The sequence below is a fragment of the Eleginops maclovinus genome, chromosome 24, assembly GCF_036324505.1.
Source record: "Eleginops maclovinus isolate JMC-PN-2008 ecotype Puerto Natales chromosome 24, JC_Emac_rtc_rv5, whole genome shotgun sequence".
Taxonomy (NCBI): domain Eukaryota; kingdom Metazoa; phylum Chordata; class Actinopteri; order Perciformes; family Eleginopidae; genus Eleginops; species Eleginops maclovinus.
The window spans coordinates 1,750,819-1,773,389 of record NC_086372.1 but is presented as its reverse complement, the minus strand read 5'-3'; the positions used below and the strand labels follow the sequence as shown (position 1 = coordinate 1,773,389).

At 44.1% G+C, this 22,571-nt stretch overlaps 1 protein-coding gene across 1 annotated transcript; it reads left to right on the top strand.

The window, feature by feature from the left end:
- The first annotated feature begins 9,693 nt into the window (after nt 1-9,693).
- rnd3a (Rho family GTPase 3a) lies at nt 9,694-21,241 on the top strand. Its single transcript, XM_063878062.1, has 5 exons — nt 9,694-9,934; nt 10,458-10,545; nt 17,742-17,851; nt 19,130-19,264; nt 19,454-21,241. Exons 1-5 carry the CDS (start codon nt 9,785-9,787, stop codon nt 19,700-19,702), a joined length of 732 nt encoding a protein of 243 aa, XP_063734132.1. The 5' UTR covers nt 9,694-9,784; the 3' UTR covers nt 19,703-21,241.
- The last annotated feature ends 1,330 nt before the right edge of the window (nt 21,242-22,571 follow it).

Here is a 22,571-nt window from a genome sequence, read left to right as displayed (position 1 = left end):
AGCAGAGTCCTGAGAGAGGGAGGCATGTCTCAGGTGATTTGTGTGTCTCCAGATCGGTGTCTGCACTCTGTCTTGTTTTAAACTGGACGTGTGCAGGAGGGGAAAACTCTGAGGGTCATAATTGAGATTTGTGTGAAAGCACCTGTACGATTTAATGGCCTGGACGATTTTGAAAATTGAAGCCTGGACAGAAAAGGCATCAGTGGCACCATGTTTTATATTCTGCCTGCAGTTATACATGCTGCACTGACCACAGGACCCCGGCTCCGTAATAAAATCTGTAGCACTGTGAAATTCAGATGGTGAGTTCACTTACCCTGAGGAACAAGCGCAATAAATGAGACCCAAAAAACTGCCAGCTTTGCCATTTCTGTGACAGCCAAATAAAGACTCCAGTCCCCCATGACAAAAGGAAGATTTACATAATTATACTGGGAACAGATTACATAAAAAAGACTCCTTGTATAATTCATAACTCCGGCTATGCACACAAATGTGATCTGTTTTTGTCTGGAGCAAATGGTGAAAAGGGAAGGGACAGATGGAGGCGGCGAGCAAGGAGAGGTTGGGAATACATCAGTGGCCTACTGAGCCAACAGGATGTGCCAGCATGGGTGTGTTTGCACATGCAGGTGTGTGTGATGAGGGCATTTGTATGCTGTCGGCGTCTGAAATCAGTCGTGTGGTGAAGATGAATGGCATTGGCTTCGACTCTAATGTTACTGCTAAGACAAAGGGAGGAGGACAGGGAGGAATGTGTATTGTGTCATGAGTAAAAATGCCAAAATGTAGGATTAAATTTAGTGTACAGTCAACAATTTCATCCAGAATGCACTTAGACACGATGTCTCCTCATCTCCGGTCGCTGCCTCACCTCGAAGACAGAACACACCCTGATTAGATTATCCCGAGTGGAGTCTTTAAAGTCTTCTGGAAATGTCAGCAGATTCTTCAAAGCGCCCGCCTCCTTCATAAAGCCTTGATGAAAGGCATTCTCCACATACTGCGCCTTCTATACTGTTAGCTCACGGGTAAAACGTCTACACGTGCACAACATTATTGGTTTTATGGGTTTTTTATAAGTGGAGACAGACCAAAATCGCAGAGAGACAAGTGACATTTCCCCCTCTGAGCTACACCCCGAGCCCACCAGCTCTGTGCTGCATTTGCAAATGTGTCACATACTTCATGTACTTGTTTTACAAGGAATTCCTCTTTGTTTGCCCGGGGCGCCTCATGGTACATTAATGCACTTTCTCTGTGCTTTTCCACCTCTGCAGGACAGGGAGCATGTTCTCAACCGCCTGAAGGTCAAGATATTCAACCAACTTGAGTATTTGGTGAATAAATCACACTCATAATCTCACATAAACACCACAATACCCTCCCTCACAAACCCCCTAAAAACCGAAGAATTGGACGATATGAATTCCCCCCGTGGAGCTGTGTGGTAAACAAACACAGCTATGTTTACATTCTGTGTTTCTCACCAGAACTTATTGTGTCTGTCCAGCTAACAAATACTAAACCCCTCCTCATACAACATTTGCAAAGCAGAATTTCAACAATACTCTAAATCAGGCGTTGCATTTATCCACATCTTCTAGCTTAGTCTTCTTCTTGAATCCTTTAGCATGTGTACAATTAAAAAAGTGCCACAAGTGGTCTCAAACACACCCTTCTTCTCTATTAAAAACACTGCAATCCTACATCCTACACACCACTAGTTAACAGTGTATGAGGTGTGTGTGATTTATGAACTAACCCCTTAATATTAACTACACCTGACACAACGTTTCATTAAAACAATGACCTGTCAATACACGGCTTTTATTACACCGTTACTCCTCCTACTTACTCTCCACCTACCCCCCCTCTCACAGCATGCTGCTCAGACCTCAGGCAATTTCAGGAGATCAAAGACATGTTGGTATGAACCCCCCCCCCCCTGCCTCTCAGTGGCTGAAAGTAACCCCAAAACACACGTCTTGCTTTAAGTGCTCTTTCCCTCTTTCAGGAAGCAAACAGAAGGCCTGGAGCGGAGAGGGTCCGCCTGCATGCCAGTCACTATTCCAGGTATGGATGCACCTGGCTAACAGAGGCAGAAGGACTACATCCAATTCTTGTAATCACTCTATGCTTCAGACGTCCAGTTCCCATATCCCCGCACATAACTGCTCTCTCACAGATGCCAACACCTCCTGCTGCATCCTCGCCTGAGGCTGGTTTCCAGGCCACAGTGCCAAGGCCTGCCAGTAGGTGGGGAAAATGGGTGGGGGGGGTTGCAGGCTGAGCTCCAAAGACTGCATCACTCACAGTCAGGGTCTCATGCAGGAACTGGAATTCTTATATTGTTGTTTTTATCCATAATTTAGTTTTTGGTTTGGTAGGATGCATTGATTTCTGGGAACATGTTGTTGTTTCTGCTCTTTCCTTAGGTCAAAGAACATTTTCCATCGACTGCATGCTTCAAGCTAGTGGGATTTGTCCTCCTGCACACCTGGGTGAGAGAGCATTTAGTGCATTATATTAAAAATATATATAAGAGATGATGCTGCATGAGGAGAAGTGTTTAAGTTTTGCAAAAATACCAAATATAAATGTGATTTTTCTTTCTTATTTTCTCTGTTTTTTGCAAATCAGGATTTCTTTCATACTTAGTGGTGGTTTTGATTTATTCTGTAGGTTGCAGGACAAAACAAGCTGTCAATCAATCAAATGACGTTTCCAAAAAGCCCAAAAATATCAATCTGTAATGAGAATAATATTTAAAATCCCCAAAACATGTGGTACTAATATCATTAACAATGGTCTGTGCTGTTCCCAGTAACTCATGTTGGAGTGAATGCTTTTCCTCTGTCAACATGTCTGCTGGGAATGTCTGCTATGCACATTTACAGTGCAACCAAATGCAAAACACAAGTAAAACATTGTCAAAGTCTAAAATAAATCATTTGAATTCGGTCTAAGCAGTAGACGAGACGCAGTGTACTTTCATATAGGTCTAGTGGAGAGTTAGCACATATATGGGCCACAGTGATGGCCTGGTTTTAAGCTATATTTAGACAGAACATGTAATATCTGAAGGGCTATTTAACCGTGGATGTGGAGACCTTATACAGAGACATGGAAAGCTGATTCCTAGGATTATATTTGACACTACTAAGTAAGATTGACACCTTAAATTGAATCAAAATCAAGGTTACAGACCAGGCTTTGTGGGGCATTTTTTAAGTATGCAAAACTGTGAAACTGTCCATATCAGGGTTTGAAACCTCCTAAAAAATGATGTGCAAAGTACCCCTGATCATGCATTATAAAGACAACCAGCTTCTGTCTGTGACGATCAGCTGAGGGCCTCTAATAAAGCAGCCAGGAGGCATAGTCTGTCACCTGAAAGAACACGTCCAAACCCCACTATCGTGTCAACATTAGCATCAGTCAATGCCACTTAATATTTCATAGCCTTTTATCAGAACGACGTCGGCGACAGCAGCCGTTGCATTATCTTCCTTTGGTGCATCTGAGATCTGAGGGGAAATTTCAGTCCCGACATTAAAATCCCCCCCGCACATACGGAGCTTCTCATATTTTATTACCGTGATAAAGAGATGGATGACACCGGGGGCTGCTTCCTGGCTGTCACCCTCATCTTCACCTCCACATCACACATCACACACACACACACACACACACACACACACACACACACACACACACACACACACACACACACACACACACACACACACACACACACACAGATCTGTATCGCCCTGTGATGTGATTTGACTCATCGGGGCGACTGTGGTGGGTCTGCACACGGTTGTTAAAAAGAACCACATCCTCACACGGCAGCCGCACATTTCCGAGGATCACGAGGAATTACAGCAGGCGCTGGTTTTGATCCCAGACGACACGACTGCAAGACAGAGCTGACTGCTGCTGTGTTTGTTTTGTAGAAAGAAAGGATTCTTCAACATTTTCTTTGAGACAAAACAAACAAGAGCCATGAGGAGTGATTGATATGCATGCATGTGAAAACTCACCTCTGCAAAGTGAAGCGCATCTGTTGAACTTGCTCTCTGTTGGCTGCATCAAAGCCTTTGAGAAATGATCCTACTCATCACTTGATTTACCCCCTCTGTCAACATTTTCCAATTGAGTTTATGGTCAAAATCACTAGTTTGAGGTCTTGTTCAATACAGCAGGATGTCCATTATAGTCCCATTTAGTGTCAAATTGTGGATGAGGCAGGGTATGTAAAGTCTTTGCTTATGTGTCAGCTAATGGAACCACGTCATGGAACTAATAAAGCATTGATATGCATTGAAAATCCCACAAAAAAACAGTCAAGGTGGCGACAAAACTGCAAAATCGGGCGGGTTACCTATAAAAAGTTAAGCCAAATTGCACGTTATTCGATCAGATGCTCCACAGGTATAATTAAACCTGATACAGAAGGTTCTCCACAGTTTCCCAGGAATGATTGGACTCACAAATATCGCTTTGTTCCCGTCATGTAACTGACAGATATGATTATTGTCCCCTCATGTGGTTTATCTTGAAGAGATGCTAATGAAGACATCATTTCATGCGCCATTAACCCCCTCCAAACACACACACACACACACACACACACACACACACACACACACACACACACACACACACACACACACACACACACACACACACAAACTGAAACTTCCCCCCCGAAGAATCAGGTCAGCCCTGGTATGATTCATCCTTCAATCTGTTAAATACACACAGCCTGAACACATGGACTGTGCCTCATTACATCAGTGTGTGTACCCATGCCTGAGCAGACCTAATGACTGACGGGAGACACGGCACAGACTTACTGTACTCTGCTGAACGCATCGGTGCCTTTTCCCCGCACGTCTGTCTGTGTGTGTTCCCGTCAGAGTGTGTGTGTCGTGCCCTCGCTGCCCTACAGTTCAGGACATTAAGCTAATGGTTTATTAAAACAAAATGTCATGTGTAGGGGAGGAAGAGAGATGATTAGGGTTCATTAAGGGGTTCCCGGCAGTCTCATGAACAAAAGAAAGCCAAAAAATATGATTATTTTCTTGCTGTTTGATCATATTCTTCTGCAGTTATTTGAAAGGGTGGTGTCCCGATGGTTTCATACAGGAAAGACATTCTATCTGATGGATTTATATCATTTGACTCATGCAGCATTTGGTAAAGCTGTGCACACCCAGGACATGTTCGAACCGACTGACCCTGGATACATATTACTCATGATTGCTGGCAATGGAGAATAAAAGGGAGAGCACAACAGGAGAAGTTAGTTTCACTTGTTGCACGAGTCTATTCTACTCCACAAAAGCTGGAGCCAAAACAAATGAGAGAGCAGAACGAGCTTTTGGAAAACAGGAGGAGGCATTTTTAAAACTAAAAGGAATTCTGGAAAAATTCCCAGTAAGTGTTCAGCGATGGTCCAACCCACATTCAACTGACATCATATCTGACACAAAGGCAGTCCGAATGGAAAAGATCTCCTCACTCAGGGCAGGGATTACAAGGACGTCACTGTGCTACACAAAGATCTAAATTTAGCTGTTTCAAACTTTGGAAAGTTTAAGTCCAACTCGTCGTTTACTATCATCCCCACCGTCACCCCAAAGTCAGATTCTGTCGTGTGTTGAAGTGTGTACTCGTCTTATTTTACCTTTGAAGCACCACATGATGTAATATTTCCTTAAAATGTTGTGAAATTTGTATTTGAATGTGATAAATCCAATACACACTGACATTTAACCAATGATTGTGTACCTTTTATGGATCTTTTTGGATCCTTTTTCTTCCCTTTTGTTTGTTGAAAGTTTTCAAAAGGCTTTATGGTCACGTGTAGAACAGCTACAGGATTTTGGCAAAGCCCATTTAAAGTCTCCTTTGACGTGCAATTGAAGACATAAAGCAATGAGGAATAGTGGAAGAAGGAGCAGAAGTATAAATACAATAGAGACAGAGAACGTTGCAATTGACTCATATGGGCGACTTTTATGGAAAGTCATTTGTGTGTGAAGTCAAACATGTACAGGAACACACTCACACATGTCAGCGGGTGTGAAATAACATCTCTTCTTGTTCTGAATCCAGAGTATTTTCAGACTGCGGCCCCCCTGCTGCTGTCAGCCAAAGATTAGAGAGGTCAAACTACTCCCTAAATTCATTTTCTCTTCTACGGGCGCTTTGGAGGTTTTATTCATTGCTTTGACACAAAAGCTGTCACAATGCAGGACTACTATCATATATAGAATCACATGCATGAGGTAATTAAACCTGGTACCCCCATCTGTCTTATTGCTACGGCCTTGCACCATGAAACTGTCATGCAGAATCTATAATACAATCTAAATGAAATTGCTCCGATGCAGTGGACGGCGTCGTTAAATCAAAGATTGTGTTATTGCGTATGTCAACAAATGACCTGGGTGTTAACTACTCATATATTTCATTTTGATTCAAAAGCCAAGGCAGTATGAAACACTCCCATGCACTTGTTTTGACTCAAGAACAAAGGAAACCATTGCTTTTTCTCCCTGAATGCTTTGAATCTGCCCTTAATTTCCCAGTCGCGGTGACTAACCGTCGAGGAAATCCCTCTCGATCGGAGCTCAGTGAGTGTGTGCTGCGTTTGCCCCGGCAGTAAATGTCAGTGAGCCGCTGATTGAATGCACGGCGACAGAGATAACTGAGGGGCAGAGCGGCCCACTGACCTACACTCCTCCTCCTCCTAGTCACACACCTCCAGCACTGCAGGCCCGGCAGCCAAACCCAGTTTAATCCACTTCAAATCAGTCCGTTAGTGATTCAATCTTCCTCATGTTGTGACGGGATCTTTAAACCGTCATGTTTAAATGGTTACCGTACCTGTGATTGCTTAAAATCTCAGGAAAATCATTGCACAAACATGACAAATCCCTCTTCTTCTGTCCTCACACAGGAGGAATAATGTGCACCGGTGCGTGACCCAGACCTGACCTGCGGGATAGTGATGTTTGCCCGCCATGCAGAACACAAGGCATCATTGGAAACTCCAGCATTGCTGCTCTGAGGTACTTTCAGTATGAATAATTCAGTTATTTGTGGCTTTAAAAATAGCTGGTTTAATGCCATGTTTCCAACTGTTATGATGCCAACATGTGGAAGTGCTTTACAAAACACTGCAAGGTACATATGGCTGACCTAGTTGTGCAATAAGGCATAACGGGAATACACACCAAGGTCAACAAGTGTGTGTATGCCTTAAATGTTCTTTTAATTAAAGTGTTTTAATTAAAATGTACAGTTTATCTTTAATCTGGAATTATAAATTGGAGTTTAAGCATCCACAATAATCCTCCAAGGACTTAAATTGGATTTTCCTTCCAAAACTTGCTTCATATATTCACAGAAAGGTAAAAATAATCACTATTTATCCTGGTGTGTGTGACAGGCAGTGAGGGGTAGCTGTACGTGGTTAAAGGGTTCCCAAAGGAGCGCTGCAGTATTTCAGTTATTGACGTTTTACTCAAGGATACCTCAAGATCATCCCTGAAACCCAGCTGTAACAAACTACAGTTTCCTCTGAATGAAACCTCCACAGTGAGGCTGCTGTAGGGGAAATAATTAAAAGTGTATGTGTTGATGTTGTAGGAAAAAATGAGCCTGTGCCGTCATGGAAATGTGCAAGACGGCACCATGTGTCCAGAAACAGGTGGCACCCTCTTTGCTATTCTGGGAGACATGTACAGTATTTGGGCGGCTGCACTTGCCTGCCAATCCCATTCACACAAAGACCCGCTCTAGTGTCGACCAGGCTGTGTGTTCTGTGCACATTTTGTCATCTCCTTCAGCGGGAACATCAATCACGCTGGAGATGCATGCGGGGGGGAAGGGAATTTATATATTGACATAACACTCAATGGACCAGAATGCAATAGAAGACGGGTGGAGTTGAGCTTCTGCTGCACCAGGATGTGGGTCTTTTCTTCTGGCCTGAAACAGCAGGGATGATGTTTAAGATCATGTTTGCTACGAGGCATCTCAGGAAATGTATTAAGGAGTATCTTTAGGGAACAAAGATGATTATTAAACTGAAGAAAGCTCCTCAATGCATCACAGATTGATCTAGATATATAATGGGAGACATTTCTTCTTAGGATGTTTCTGCACATTCTCACTTTGGCCCAAATGTGTGGCTGCACACAAGTGAGAATGGCAATGCTGCAGGCTATAGCACAATGCTGCACACACACACACACACACACACACACACACACACACACACACACACACACACACACACACACACACACACACACACATCATTATTATTATTTGGGACGATACAGACCAGAGGACGGTTACCAGATGAAAGGGAGCACCACATGTTGTAGCCCATGCAGGTAAACATAAAATTCAAATTCAGACAGAACTACGAGGAGGTCAAATGCATATGGTATGGAGATGACAGCCAAATAGTAGAGCCACAGTGTGTAAACCCCCCCCCCCTCCGTCCATTTTCTCCTGGCAGTGATGCTCCCACACAACAGACGGGACTCCCAGCACACAGCCTGCAGGGTGGAGCTGTCTCACTGTAAGACTACACGCTGCCAGCAACACACAGAGTCCAATCACTCTGTCACAGAGGGGAGAGCTGATGCACAACGCTGCTGTTTCCCCATTTTTGTAGAGAAATTAGTAGTGCTGCCATGTTGGGAGAGTAGCCCGAAGGCTTGGAGATGATGATACCTTGGGACCGGGGGGGTGGGGGTGGGGGGGGGGGGTCTGTTCACACTGAAAGATAGAAATGTGGTGCATTATGAAAGCCTGTAGGGAAATCTGCTGTTCATTTGAACATGTTCTCTATCTTCTCATAATGATAATGTGTTTTTTCTGCTGCAATAAGTCTGTGTATTGTGCTCAGATAATAAAGGGAAACCACCAGAGCAGCATTTGTGTTTACTGGGTTTATTGGTTTGCTGAATTTGATTGCTTTTAGAGATAAACGTGGGTTACTTAATCAATATCTGTGCACTGTGCACAATGCTCAGCTTATATGCAGAAAGAGGGGATAACCTTCTGTAGGAACTGAGAGTAGTACTTATAGTAGTATGTAGAAGTAAAGCCCAAGTACACAAACCAGTCTGGGGGTTTAGTGGTTTCAAATACAAGCAAGGAAAACATTTCATATTTAGGTTATTGGGACTCATTATGATTGTGAGGTGTCTATATATTTATGATACACAAAGAAAACTAATGTTGGTGCAGTAAAATGTTCCTTAAAAAGACAATGGATCTGCGTTTTGCAAACAGGGAGTTGACTGTATGATTGCCTTCATGTCTTAGATTTGCTTTATTGATATTAGCATGTTCACAAGAGAGTCAAAATAAAACAAAATAGAAAGTAAACTCGAACAGACGCAGTACAAAACATACACAATAAGTTAGAATACATGATGAACCAACCTAGTATGCATTGTATAAAGTCCTATAAAGGTTTGTGCATCTAAATGTTTGTATTTTATATATAAGTTGTGGTTATTGTATTGTCCAAACGGGGGCGCCCTGCTGAAGGCCACGCGCTGCAGGAGGGAGGCATGCGCGTCATCCTGTCAGGCTCGTGAGATGTTATAAATAGAGGCCAGTGTTTTTCACCGGCTCAGAGCAGCGGAGACACCGGAGGAGGAACAGCACCAAGGACACGCTTCTGCAGCTCTATCTACACCTCCAGATTGGACTTTTACTTTTTTATTTCCGATTGAAATCAATGAAGGAGAGACGGTCCTGTCAGAAACTGTCTCTGCTATCCGGCATGGATCCCAGTCAGAGTGTGAAGTGTAAGATCGTGGTGGTGGGAGACAGCCAGTGCGGGAAGACCGCCCTGCTTCACGTGTTCGCCAAGGACTGCTTCCCCGAGGTGAGACATGACCCTCCCTAACCTGCTGCTATCACTAACACACCGGGGTATTACCTGTGCGTTATGGAGAGGGATGTGTGTGTGCTGCGGGGATGTTGAAGGGCATGCATTGAGAGTTACCTTCAGCCTGTTTGATGCTGTAGCTGTAATGCTAGTTAGACAATACACCAGCAAAGATACAGTGCTACAAAAAGTAAAACATAAGAATATACTTAAATAAAGAGGCATTAAATGTCACAATTCATGGGAAAAGCAGCATGAAATAGATGTTCATCTATTTTATTTATGCTGATGTCTTGTTTTTAAAACCTGAACACATATCTAATAAACACAAGATTCAAAGTAAAAGCTGCTTCAGTTTTACAGATTTGTTTTACTATGTTAGTCAGCAAAATGAGTGTTATAGGAGTTTCTTTACTGAAGGACACAAACAGAGTATTATTATGATGCTAGTCCTTGTAAATGTTATATCCCTCCTCAAAGTTTAAGATGTAAACACGTCTTTTGTTCCTGTTTCCTGCAGACCTACGTCCCCACTGTGTTCGAAAACTACACAGCCAGTTTTGAAATCGACACGCAGAGGATTGAGCTCAGTTTGTGGGACACCTCAGGTAACAATGCACCTCCAACACCTCTCTCCTGTGTCTTGTTGTGTGTTGAATCTGCTGTGGTGAAATGCCCTGACATGTCCATGCATGCAGGTCACTGACCCTCTGTGACCTCTGAATGCATCTCATGCTGGTTAGAGGTGATCAGATAGTGGGTCAATTCATCCATTTGTGTCCATATGTAACGCTGGTGTATTTCCCCTTAAATGTCCAACTCCTAGGATATTAAGAGGCTCAGGCTTACACTTTTGAATAATGAAATGAATCCGTGACCCATTTTAATAAAAAGCTGGGTTAATCCTTTTCTCATAGTGTGAGTTGCAGCTCCTGCAGCTGAACACGTTCCCCCTCAGACCCTCACCTTTTACCTACATACAAACGTACGGTTCAGTATCACACAGAAAGGCATCAAAGAGCTGGGTCTGATTTATGAAGAGAAAAGCAAAAGCAGAAACAGGAAAGGAAAGATAATGAAAGGCTGGATTGAGCGCATTTCATACATCTGGAGAACACACTTTGACATTCCTCCCTCTGCGGCTTTTTGGGAAAGTTTTGTTGTGCAACACGTGTACACGCTCTCCAAATTTTTATCGCTTGTTGGTTGGACTTTGTGTTCAGAGTCCAAACCAGCTGCTGTGTCCCCTCGATGTGTGTGTGAGAGTGTGTGTTTTATGTGTAAACAATCCAGCTTTCCCATCCATCAATGCCTTAGCAGTGAATAGCACAGCAGTCAAGCGTGAGCGAGGCGTATGTTGTGTGTGTGAGCGTGTGTGTGTGTGTGAGCATGTCTGTGTGTGTGTGTGATGGGCGGGGACAAGTGGACAGCCAGCTGTTGCGGCTCTCTGGCCTGGAATTCCTGAGTGATGTTTGAATAACTTTGTCAACCTTTTCAAAAAACGAGCATGAATGAAGCAAAAGTAAAGAATCGATGAACAGATTTTGCACGATGTAGCATCTGTTGGGTTTGTGCTGCTTCAGACTTCAGAGCTAGTAACACCACAAGCCAGCAATACAAGGAGGTCGGATTTCAAATTCCTTCACCCCCACAGTGTGTGTATGTGTGTGTGCTGTGGAAACAGAAAGGCGGAGAAATGAAAGTCGGCCAGAGTGAGAATTTTTGTTTTATTGCACTGTGTTGGCCGACTGCCTGGAGCCATTTTTCTTCTTCTCTCTGCTTCGTAAAACAGCAAGGGGGGGACGCCGTTCCTATTAGATTGGTGGGGCTGAGATTGAGCCAACCCCCTTCAATCTACACACACACACACACACACACACACACACACACACACACACACACACACACACACACACACACACACACACACACACAGCCAGAGACTGATTGATACAGCCTTTGGCCTGACTGGTCCCTTTGTAGAGACACCCATCAGCCATGGCCGATCAAATCGATCCCTTATCTCCGTGTGTGTGTGTGTGTGTGTGTGTGTGTGTGTCTGTGTGTGTCCAGCATGCAACGGGAAAAAGCCCAGGATAAACACTCCTACCCCCTCCCTCACAAACACACACCTTCACACACCGTGGTGGTCTTTGTTCTGCGGTGATGAGCGGCCTAATGAGATGGCTGGCGTGTGTGTGTTTTAAGAAGGGACGGGTGATGGCAGTAATTCAGGTCATTAAGGTAAATGCCTACCAGGTGTATTGCCTTCCATTTGTCCCACCCCGCTTGCTTTCGCAGCCTTTGATGCATCTCTCAGCAGCAGAGGAAGCGCTGTACGCTCTCTGTCTGCCTGTGAGTCTAAATGCTCTGCGAAGGTGTTTGTGTGAGAGTCAAACGGGAGAATGGGAAGAGGGGGAAGGTAAACAGAACAACGCCTGCAGCTAGGAGCCCGAGGCCTATTCACATTCGAGGGGAAATGAGAAAAAAATCCTCCTTTTTAAACCTAAAGTAGAAGATCTCATGCGGGACTGCAACTGCTGACTGTCTTCATTATTACATTGCAGTTTCCCAGAGCCAAGCTGAGAGAGAAAATCTAAAAAAAGTGTTGTTTTTACGATGTATTGTTTCCTAATCTTGCATATGTTTATTTTTGGGCTGCACAGTGACATAACATGTTAGCAAACAGTAGCTTATTTACACAAACGGCAGATGTGGAGCAATATTAGCATTGATTTAGTGTCTTGTGATAGATAAAAGTCCAGTTTGCTCTCCACCACCTCAAAGGAGATATATCGTTCTATTTGGTGGGTTTTGATAGCTTTCCCTTCACACACACTGCCTAAAATCTTGATAAGAACATGTCTAAAGTAGCTGTCGACCACTTAATAGTTTGTACATTCAGGATCTCTTGGTTTAATTAGATTTGAAACAAGTGGTGAAACACTGATACTTATGTTGGAGTGAGATTAGCAATTCAGAAATCAGAGATGTTTTTTCCAACTTTTCTGAGGCAATTCTCCAAAGCTAGGACAAATAAAGAGCTTCAGATATCAGGAACTCTCCAAAGAGAGCCGTGTGTTGGACCCTATGGATCTCATTTGATAATATTTATCCTTGAGGGAAGGTTCTTGTTGTTTTTAGTTTAATTTGAACAGCTACCGACTCTAAAAGATGACCCACTTCCTGGAAAAACAGGAAGAAAAATAGTTTGAAAGGAAGATAGCGGAGCTGGGATTCTGGTTCCTCTCCAGCATGTTCCCCTGTAATGCAGGACAGCTGAACCATGGGACATTTTCCATGAACTCAGTAAGCTCCTCACACACCGTGCCCCCCACTCCATTCTTGTGTCGGCAGCCATTGTTGCATTGGATCAGATTTCGGGGCCTCGGAGAGAATTGGAGCCGCATGTCTGGCATTCCTCAGGCTAAAGGTTCCCTACTTCCTCCGCTACAAAGACCCCTATTGTACCCAGCAGGCCCAGATCCTCCGCAGGGTGAAAGAGAAGTGGCGTGGTTCACTAAAGCCTACCTCGGATTCAAGGGGAAATTGAATCACGCTGGAATTTACCGACTAGCGAGAGAGCCTTTAGCGTACAGAGGTGATGCAGCGAAAGGACAGGAGTTTAATACACTTCCTGTCTGCTAATGCTGGGAAGCACTCTCCGTATGATGTTCCACCTGGCATTAAAATGTCCGGTCCCGACACCGAACACCTTGAACTCTGTGACGCACCGTTCCCTGTGTGAATGTTGAGCTCTATAAAGGCCGGCCCACACTCAAAAAGACCTTCCAAAGCCTAACAGATGTGGAAAATGTGGTAGACCACACACACAGGATCAGTTTGGGCTTTTTCTCGGGGGTTTCCCACACGGATATCGTAAATATTGAACTTGCAAAATCAAAGGAATGATGTGACTGACAACAAATTAAAACAAGCCTAACATGACTGACTTCAAACTGTATCCACACTCCTTTCTCTGGGTTTCTGTAGAGATCATTTAAACTGCATACACTTGAAGAACTGGGCCACAATTTGAGTCGTTCTTGAGTCACACTCAGTTGTTAATGTGGCCTTAAAGCATCGTTAACAACACCTCTGAGGCGTGAGATGGGATCTGAGGGACGAATGCTTGTCCTACATTTTACAGAAACTTCTGGATCTTTAGCGAGGGAGATATGGGTAACCAACGTTTACACTAAGTCCAATGTTTTGTGATTTAAGTCATTACTTCTTTATTTGAACACTTCTTGTGCAACACATTGCATCGTCAAATGTTCTATTCCAACACAACCAATCGTAACGTAGAGTATCAAAACCATTTATCAGACATGTTATCTTGCAGGGTAGTGACGTTACATCAGATCTAAAGGCATCGTGGTGCATTCACAGCCTCAGGTTAGTTTATATTATATTAGACCTTTTCCACGGCAGCGTTTGCAGCAGCAGAGGTCTTGGTAACCACAGCAACTCCGCTGATGTTGGTTCAGGTTATTCAGTTTAAATTGCTTTCTGTCTTCCTCGCTCTGTTTGTGTTAAATGTGTCTGGCTTGTGGGAGGCTACATATTTCAGCTCAATGGCTGTACGTGCCTGTCGCTGTTTGTAGTTTCCACAGGTGTCCCTGAAGGCTTAACGCCTGTCCACACACACACACACACACACACACACACACACACACACACACACACACACACACACACACACACACACACACTCCCCCTGCTTCTGCTCAGCTATGCTAGCTATGCAGTAAATCAGCAGGCCTGCAGACCTGTTGCCATACCTCCAGCCAGTTGGCCGCAGCTGGCTTACCTCAGGACTGTTTTAGAGAAATGTTTTTCCATGTCTTTAAGTCAAGCTGCGATAAAAGTAGACTATTTTGTCAATAGATAGTTATTTTTCATGCAGAAACATCAGAAAAATTGCTGTTTTTTAGCCTCTTAAACATAGAGATGTGTTTCTTGTGAATATCTTTGGGGTTTTGACTAAGAAAGTACAACATTTATAGACATTACCTTTGATTTTGAGTACTTTCATGGACATTTTTCACTGTTCTCAGACCTTTTTATGTCCAAACTGAGAAAATAAACTGCGGATGATTCAATATCAAACACAGCCTTTCCTTTAAACCACTTACGTGATGGTCTTCTCCAGAAAAGGGGGATTTCTAAGACATCATGAAGCATTTAAGGACTGTATTCCAGACCAGGACTACTTTCCGGAAATATCCGATTCCTTTGTGTTTCACTGGAAGTCGGGGAACATCTGGGAATGTGAATATCGAGTCGCATTACATGAGTAGAGCAGAATATATTCCCCATCTCGTCTGATGTGTATGCACTGCATTAAGTGGGGCTTCTCAGACCCAGCTGTTGTGGTAACCAGCCTGGAAAAGCACATTAACAAAACCAGGAAGGGAGAATATTTTTACATTTATTGGTGAAGAATCTCTGCTCAGTCATGGAAAGTCATTTGGTTTTTCCATCCAGACCTCCGTGGGCATTGTGTTTCCTCTCATTGCATTGTGCTTTTATGTGCTGGGAGCAATGGGGAACACATTTGAGAGATGGTGTGTCAGCGTGTGTGTGTTTAAAGACCGCGAGGGAGGACAGGGTGTGTGTCTTCCTTCCAGATTTAGAGATCCTGCGGGAAGGGAACAATGACAAGAGCTAATTAGGTGACGGTCACCAGGTCGTAGTGTGTGTGTGTGTGTGTGTGTGTGTGTGTGGCTGTGCTGGCTTTGAGGTTTCCTCTTATCTTTTGCAGGAAGATAGATGACCTCAAAGCACAATTTAGTCCCAGACCCGGGCCTAATGCAGTTACGACTCCTCGCTATAAACGCCAGACAAGAAAGCAAACGTCTCCTATTAAAAGTCTCCTGAAAAGCGTTAACAGCCGTGCACACACACTCTCCGCTCCACGCTGCACACACTCTTCAAACTTCTGCGAGTTTGCTGTTTGTGTTGTGCAGCTTATTTAGTTTGCAGAGATGCACTCTGAGGATTTGCTGCTATAAATACTTTAATCTCCAGGTAAAATGTGCAGATGCATTGAAACCGGGACCACACACTCTGCACCCACAGACCCCGGTGTGTGTGTGTGTTACCCCTCATTGGGTTGGTAAAAACAATCAATTCTTTGTAAAATGTCGACGGGCTCCACTGCTTCAGACGCAATCTCTTATTTTCCCGGTGATTGGTTCCAGGCAGTGGAAAAAAAAACCTTCAAACAATACAATGCGTTGCTGATTGATTGTGAGACAGCCATGAAAAATGGGGTATAAATTATAGTGGGGGTGGGGGGGTGCCACATTCCTCCTCGACTTCCTGTGCCTCGTCGATGACAGCATCTCCGAGTCCGGCCTTTTTAGGTGTTGTCACCTAACGCACCGCTTTATAGATCCTCTGGGAGCGAGTGGGAAGGCAGGAGGTCGTAAATAAACCAGTCTGTTCCCCTCCGAGACATCTGAATAATGTCTCGTTCTTTGGGTCCATTTTTTGAAAGACATTAAGGCTGCTTCCTGTATCAACATTTGGGAAAGTGATGCTGTGGAATTTAGGCTTTGAGCCAATTGAGACAATGACCCCCTTAGAACATAAAATGTCCCATCATTACAAGCCCCCTGCACTGAATTACCCCCGTAAAAAATCAAGGGCAGCCTGTTGGCATGATGCTACACTGCAGAATGAAGCTTGCAAACAGAATTGTGTCTTGGATAATTATGGTTTGTTAGACAGGTGTGCCACTCTGTAAAGCTTGGATATGGAAAACCTCTGATACTGCTGTGAATTCAGCAAAGAAATGATGTCTCATAATACTTATCTCATTCAAATGCCTCCGTGTTGCCCTCTCAGCTTTCACAGCATTGTTTATCCGTCCCAGTAACCTAACTGGCCGGTTTCTCTCTCCCCATTCCTCCCAGAAAACCTTGGCTCTGTCACTGGGAACGTATGATTGTGCTCACGGATATGGCTTCGGATTTCTGTTTGCAGCAGCGGCACATTTTTTATTGTGCACACATCAGCCGGTGTCACGCTTTGTTGTGCGAGGCCCGGGTCCTGGAAGGAAGCGCAGATTGAATAAATGGTGTCGTCTCTCACCCACAGTGTTTAGATTGGGAGCACCAGGGCGGTGTGTGTGTGTGCGTGTGTGTGTGTCCGTCCTGCCTTTTCGCCGCAGCAGTGTTTAGAAAAGGACCTCCCAGGGGGGACCTTCAGTTACCAAAAACAAAATTCTCCAGATTCTTGGCAGCCGCTTGTGTGTGTGGTCAGCTCTTGCTCGTCATGTGATCTTGACTCACCTTGACATGACGCCACCCTCCCCTCCCTTCCTCCCAGGAGACTTTTGTCTGCCAGAGAGACATGGGCGTCTCCCACTCACACACACATGGTTCCAATTTTGAGCATGGGAGTCATTTCCCCGCTCTGAAGTTCTCCCCTTTCTCCAGAAAAGGATTTCTTCAACAAGTGATCTCGCCGTAGTCAGCACATTTTTCCGACTGATGCTGCGTTATTTGTTTTCTCTCGCCCCGTTGCTATGGATTATGGCTGAGCTGCAATCATACCATAAGAGAATAACTGTCAGGAATGCTTTAGAAGCTCAAACCAGGATTTGCTTGGTGCATTATACAAATATGTGTGGTTGTCTGTAGCTGCCCCTCGATTCAATGCAGGTATTTCCCTTAGTGAAGAATTGTAGGCCTCCCAATTCCCATTTTCTGGTGTCTGAAACTGTGCATGTCTTCAAGCCCAACATCCACAAGACGCACCATGTGCTTTAAACGTCCTGTTTCCTGTGTTTCAGGGTCTCCGTACTACGACAATGTGAGGCCCCTCTCCTACCCAGACTCTGACGCTGTGCTCATCTGTTTCGACATCAGCCGCCCTGAAACACTCGACAGCGTCCTGAAAAAGGTTAGTAGCTAGTTCCCTGACACATTCACTCATGAAGCCTTTGATAAGCTCGCTCTGTTTAGCCTTGAAACTCTACACATTCCTCCACAAGCCTTTGATTGTGTTTGATCCACTGACAAAAGTCTAGTCTACAGTCGAGAGATTTTCCTGTAGCCACCGTCATGTCTGATCTTGTGATGTGAGCTGGTAAAGCTGTGGTGTGACCGGAGGGTTGCTGGGTTAAATCCCTGCAGCGGCTGCTAGGAGAAGCTGTGTGAGGTGAAGCCGCCGGCTCACATGGAGCTGACGTGGTTCAGGTCTGATGACTGAGGCTGACTCCCACATATGTTTACTGCACATAAAGCCGGACATGCACCATCAAGTCTTATGACTGATCAAAGGCTCTGATGGCTGATATAGAACTGAAACTAAACATTATTTGAATGACTTTTCATTTAGTTTATAAAATGTCCGAATTAATATGTCGTTTTCTGGCTGTTTATTTTGATAGTTTGCACTAAATATGTTATAATATATTGGTATAGGAAGTTTAAAGGGGATGTAAACTGTGAATAAATGTGTTTCCAGTGATCAATGCTCCGTGTATACTGTATGAGCATTATTATTAGTATATCTAGATAAAATAACATCTAATGAATCCAGGAGAATAAAAGAAATACTGAAACAAATTTCTTAAACATCTTGAGACATTTTTCTTCCTTGTTGTGCTTTTATTTTGAAAGGAACTCCCTGGATTTCTGTTGCTTTCAAAGCTCAACTTAAGCTCATCAGACAGTTAGCTTTCAGAGCAGAATTAGCGTTGCTCTCATTTAGTCTGTACCCTTTTCCTCGAGTGGTGTTTGTGCAACCACACAGAACAACTTCCTCCTTACATGTCGATGGACTTGATCCCCTGGCCAGCCGGGCCCTCAGGCACATTAGCCTCAGATTAAATCCCCTGGAGACACGCCATCGATCACAGAGCAGTTATTGTTGTCAGGGAGGAAACACAGGGATTATTTGTAGTTCGCTTCCAGGGCCGAAAGCGTGATGGGCTCCAGGAAGTGGCAGCTTTAACCTTTGTACTTAAAAGACGGATCACGGGGGGGGGTTCAACTCATGTGATGTTGTGTCAGTCTGGCCAACATGCATAATTTACCCCTTAATTGTAGTTAAATAAACATAAGGTTTCCTTGGTGGTCTGTTGGGAACGTGGAGCTAAATACTGATTTTCTGCTCATTTATACCTTTAGTCTTTCCTCTGAATGTTGCCTGACATTAGCTCTTGTCTGTCCACAGTGGAAAGGGGAGATCCAGGAGTTTTGTCCCAACACGAAGATGCTTTTAGTCGGATGCAAGTCAGACCTGCGCACAGACCTGAGCACGCTGGTGGAGCTCTCCAACCACAGACAGACCCCCGTCTCCTACGACCAGGTATGCAGATTAATTAAAATCACACATTTCAGACGTGTAATTAGTGAGAGCAGTCTGGTGGCTGCAATCATTCGTGAATAATCGCTCATTGTGCTATAAGCCACAGCTAATCCCTAAGAGAGGAAATACTGTCGCCATCGTTGACCTGCGAGCCGTTTCTCTGACCGTGTTTGTCGTCTTCCTCCTCAGGGGAACAGCATGGCCAAGCAGATCTCGGCGCCCTACATAGAGTGCTCGGCGCAGCAGTCTGAGAACAGCGTCAGAGACATTTTCCACGTGGCGACACTGGCTTGCATTAACAAGAACAACAAACACGTGAAGCGCAGTAAGGCCCCGCGCGGCAACAAGAGGATCTCACACATGCCCAGCAGGCCTGACCTGGCAGCGGTGGCCTCGGATCTCCGGAAGGACAAAGCCAAAAGTTGCTCGATCATGTGACTGATCGGACCGAGGGGGATCAGACTGACGAGGACAGAGCTCAGTGCAAGCAGGAAGCGAAGGGCCGACGCTCTTTCCTGCATGCTAAAGACCCCTAATTTGTCTGGAAGGGGGTTTGATAAGCTTCAGTTCGTGTACATGTTACTGGAATACTCAATGCGTAGTAGCCTCCCGATCCGTGTGGCCCCACCAGAAGAGGAAGCTATCTGTCGACGAGATACCTGCGAGGGGAAGTGACCTACTTCCCTCACATAGCGGACGTGTTCGAGGTGTTTCCACACAAGCAGGAAATGAGCGGGACGGGGTGATGTCATTAGGAAACGCTCACCGGGTTTTAAAACATGTGATCTTTTGAATGAGAGCCAAAAAGCCGGCGTGGTGGGGGGGTTTGCTTCCCGGGAGGAGGAGGGAGAGAACAGGAGCTGCTCGGAGGGCTTAAACACCAACTCGTCACTGTAGTTCGGAAGTGATTCACCCTCACCCCCCGCTCCTGTTTGTGCAGAGGACATTACAAGACTAATTTCCTCGTCCTGCACACACTCTGACGCTGTTTGTCCCCCCGTGTCCCTGATTTGTTGTCGGTATAATGTGAAGTCATTGGTGTGTAACTGCATCATTGTTTTATTTTAGCTCCATCCTGATTCTTGAGTCCGTAGCAGCCATCCTGTGCCCGTTTATTTCACTTTATCAGACAGATACACAAACAGAAAGACTGATTCTCCCCTGTATCAGACTGGGCAGCAAAAAGCTTAATTACTTGGGTAACGCCTCCAGGAGTTGGCCAACAAATTAGTGACACTGTTTTGCAAAACATAACTTGCTTAACGCGTTTTAAATCCCTTAATGGGCTAAAAAGCGTCAGTCGACCAAGTGAAAAAAGGGAGTAATTGTGTAAAATGACAGCCAGTTTGAGCCATGAGTCATTCTCCCAATGCACTTTAGGGAGGGAGTGGAAATGCGAGCAACAATTAAACCTTGTTTGTGAGGAGCTGACGACACCAGAGCTCTCTGCTTTGCATTTCCTCCAAGTGTTCGGACTCTTATTAAGACCCGGTCACACCAGGAACAATAAAGACGAACAGAGGAAATAATCAGCTGGTTTCTTAAATATAGACAGCTGTACACGTTCATTTGTGATGAGTCATGATCAAAAAGCACTGCGTTACATTGGTGTTAACCTAAAATATACTGAATTATTGCATGAAACTGAATAAAAGGAGGCAGAAATAACTTGTAAAACCATCTTTTTTTTGCAGTTTTAGGAACATTTTTGTCTGTTTCCCTCTGTGGTGTGACCGGGCCTTCGCTCAACTTGGATAATATTCCCCGACATGGTTTGAAACACTATTAGGTTTGAAAATTGTCACAAAAACCAACTACTTTCTAAGCTATGAAGAAACCGTGTTGTTTACAGTGTGAATTAGTGTTATTTCCTCTCAGCAGTGCAATTAAGAAGCTGTTTGAATATCAAAGGTATTGATGCACTTTTAATGTAACCTCCCAATTATCTTGGCCCAAATCTGTCTTCCTATCCCCCCCCCCCCCCCCCCCCCCCCCCCCCCCCCCCCCCGTGTACATTATCATATTCTCTTGAATGTTGATGTCACCTTCAAATGTCTTTGCCAATGTTGTTGCCGCAATATTTATTGAATTATATATTTTCCCTTTAGAATAAATGCAAATGGAATTGAAGAGACGTGTGTTTCCTGTTCATTTGAGAGAAAACGATGGTTTTTTGAAGGATTTTTTGGGCTATATTCTCTAAAGTAACGTGCACGAAACAAGCCTGACACATGGAGAAGTTTGTAAATACGACAGGTATGAATTAAGCTTATATTTATGTCAGAAAGTTTAACACACCTACACACATTTGTGCTCCTACAAATCTTTTGAAAAGTTACACAAGAGGGGAAATATGAACTTCCTCATTTAAAACAGGAAATGCATTGCGAAAATACTCCAGGATTTCATCATCAATCGAAGCGGATATAAAGTGTTGAATTAAATCTACAGCTTTTAATCCGGCCAGGACAAAGGACACACCTGTGATGGTCCAGGTGATTGCACAGGTGCAGCCGAACCCTCGGTCTCCTCTGTAAACTCAAACATGACGGAGGCTTTTAGTCTGTGTTTGCTCTCTGACAAAAGCTCTGTGTGGGCTGTACACACATGTCCCGAGGCATTAGACCCCCTTAATACAATCCATTTTCAGAGTTTACTTTCCTTACTCTCCTCCAGACGCTTTAGGGTGATAAATGGAGATGAGATCTGAGGTTCTGACCGTAGATTTATTGATGCTTGGTTGGAAAATGAGCATCATTTATATCAACAGAACACTAAGTCTCCTCCTGAGCCCTCTGCTGTGTACATAGGTCACTAATGGTGGAATAAAGAAGGTTTTTGTAACGTTTATTTGGAAGTAAATGATGCTACGCATCCTTTGTTTAATGCACTTAATTCCTGGCTGTTGTTTTTGTCATAAATGGGTCATATTCAAGCCTTTTTAAGCAAAACAAAGGGGATGTTTTGACACTTGAAATGCACAACAGGGGTCTCTCAATCAAAAGATAAACAGCTGTCCAAGTTTGGATGAGTCTTAACATGGCGTGGCATCATGGGAGTTGTAGTTTTCTTGCTTATGACACCTTAAATCTATAGTTTAATCAGCGGCCATCATATGAAGCCTCCTATTATGGTCTCTCTCCTCATGTTGATTTAGAAGTAGAGTGCACTTAAATTGACTTGATCCCAGTTTAAGAATGTATAACATAAGTGTAGCTTCAGCTCCGAGTGGGCCCAGCTTCGTAACAAACTACAAAAGAAAGCAGTGAGTGCCACATTAAATGGGAGATAAAATAGATAAGTATTT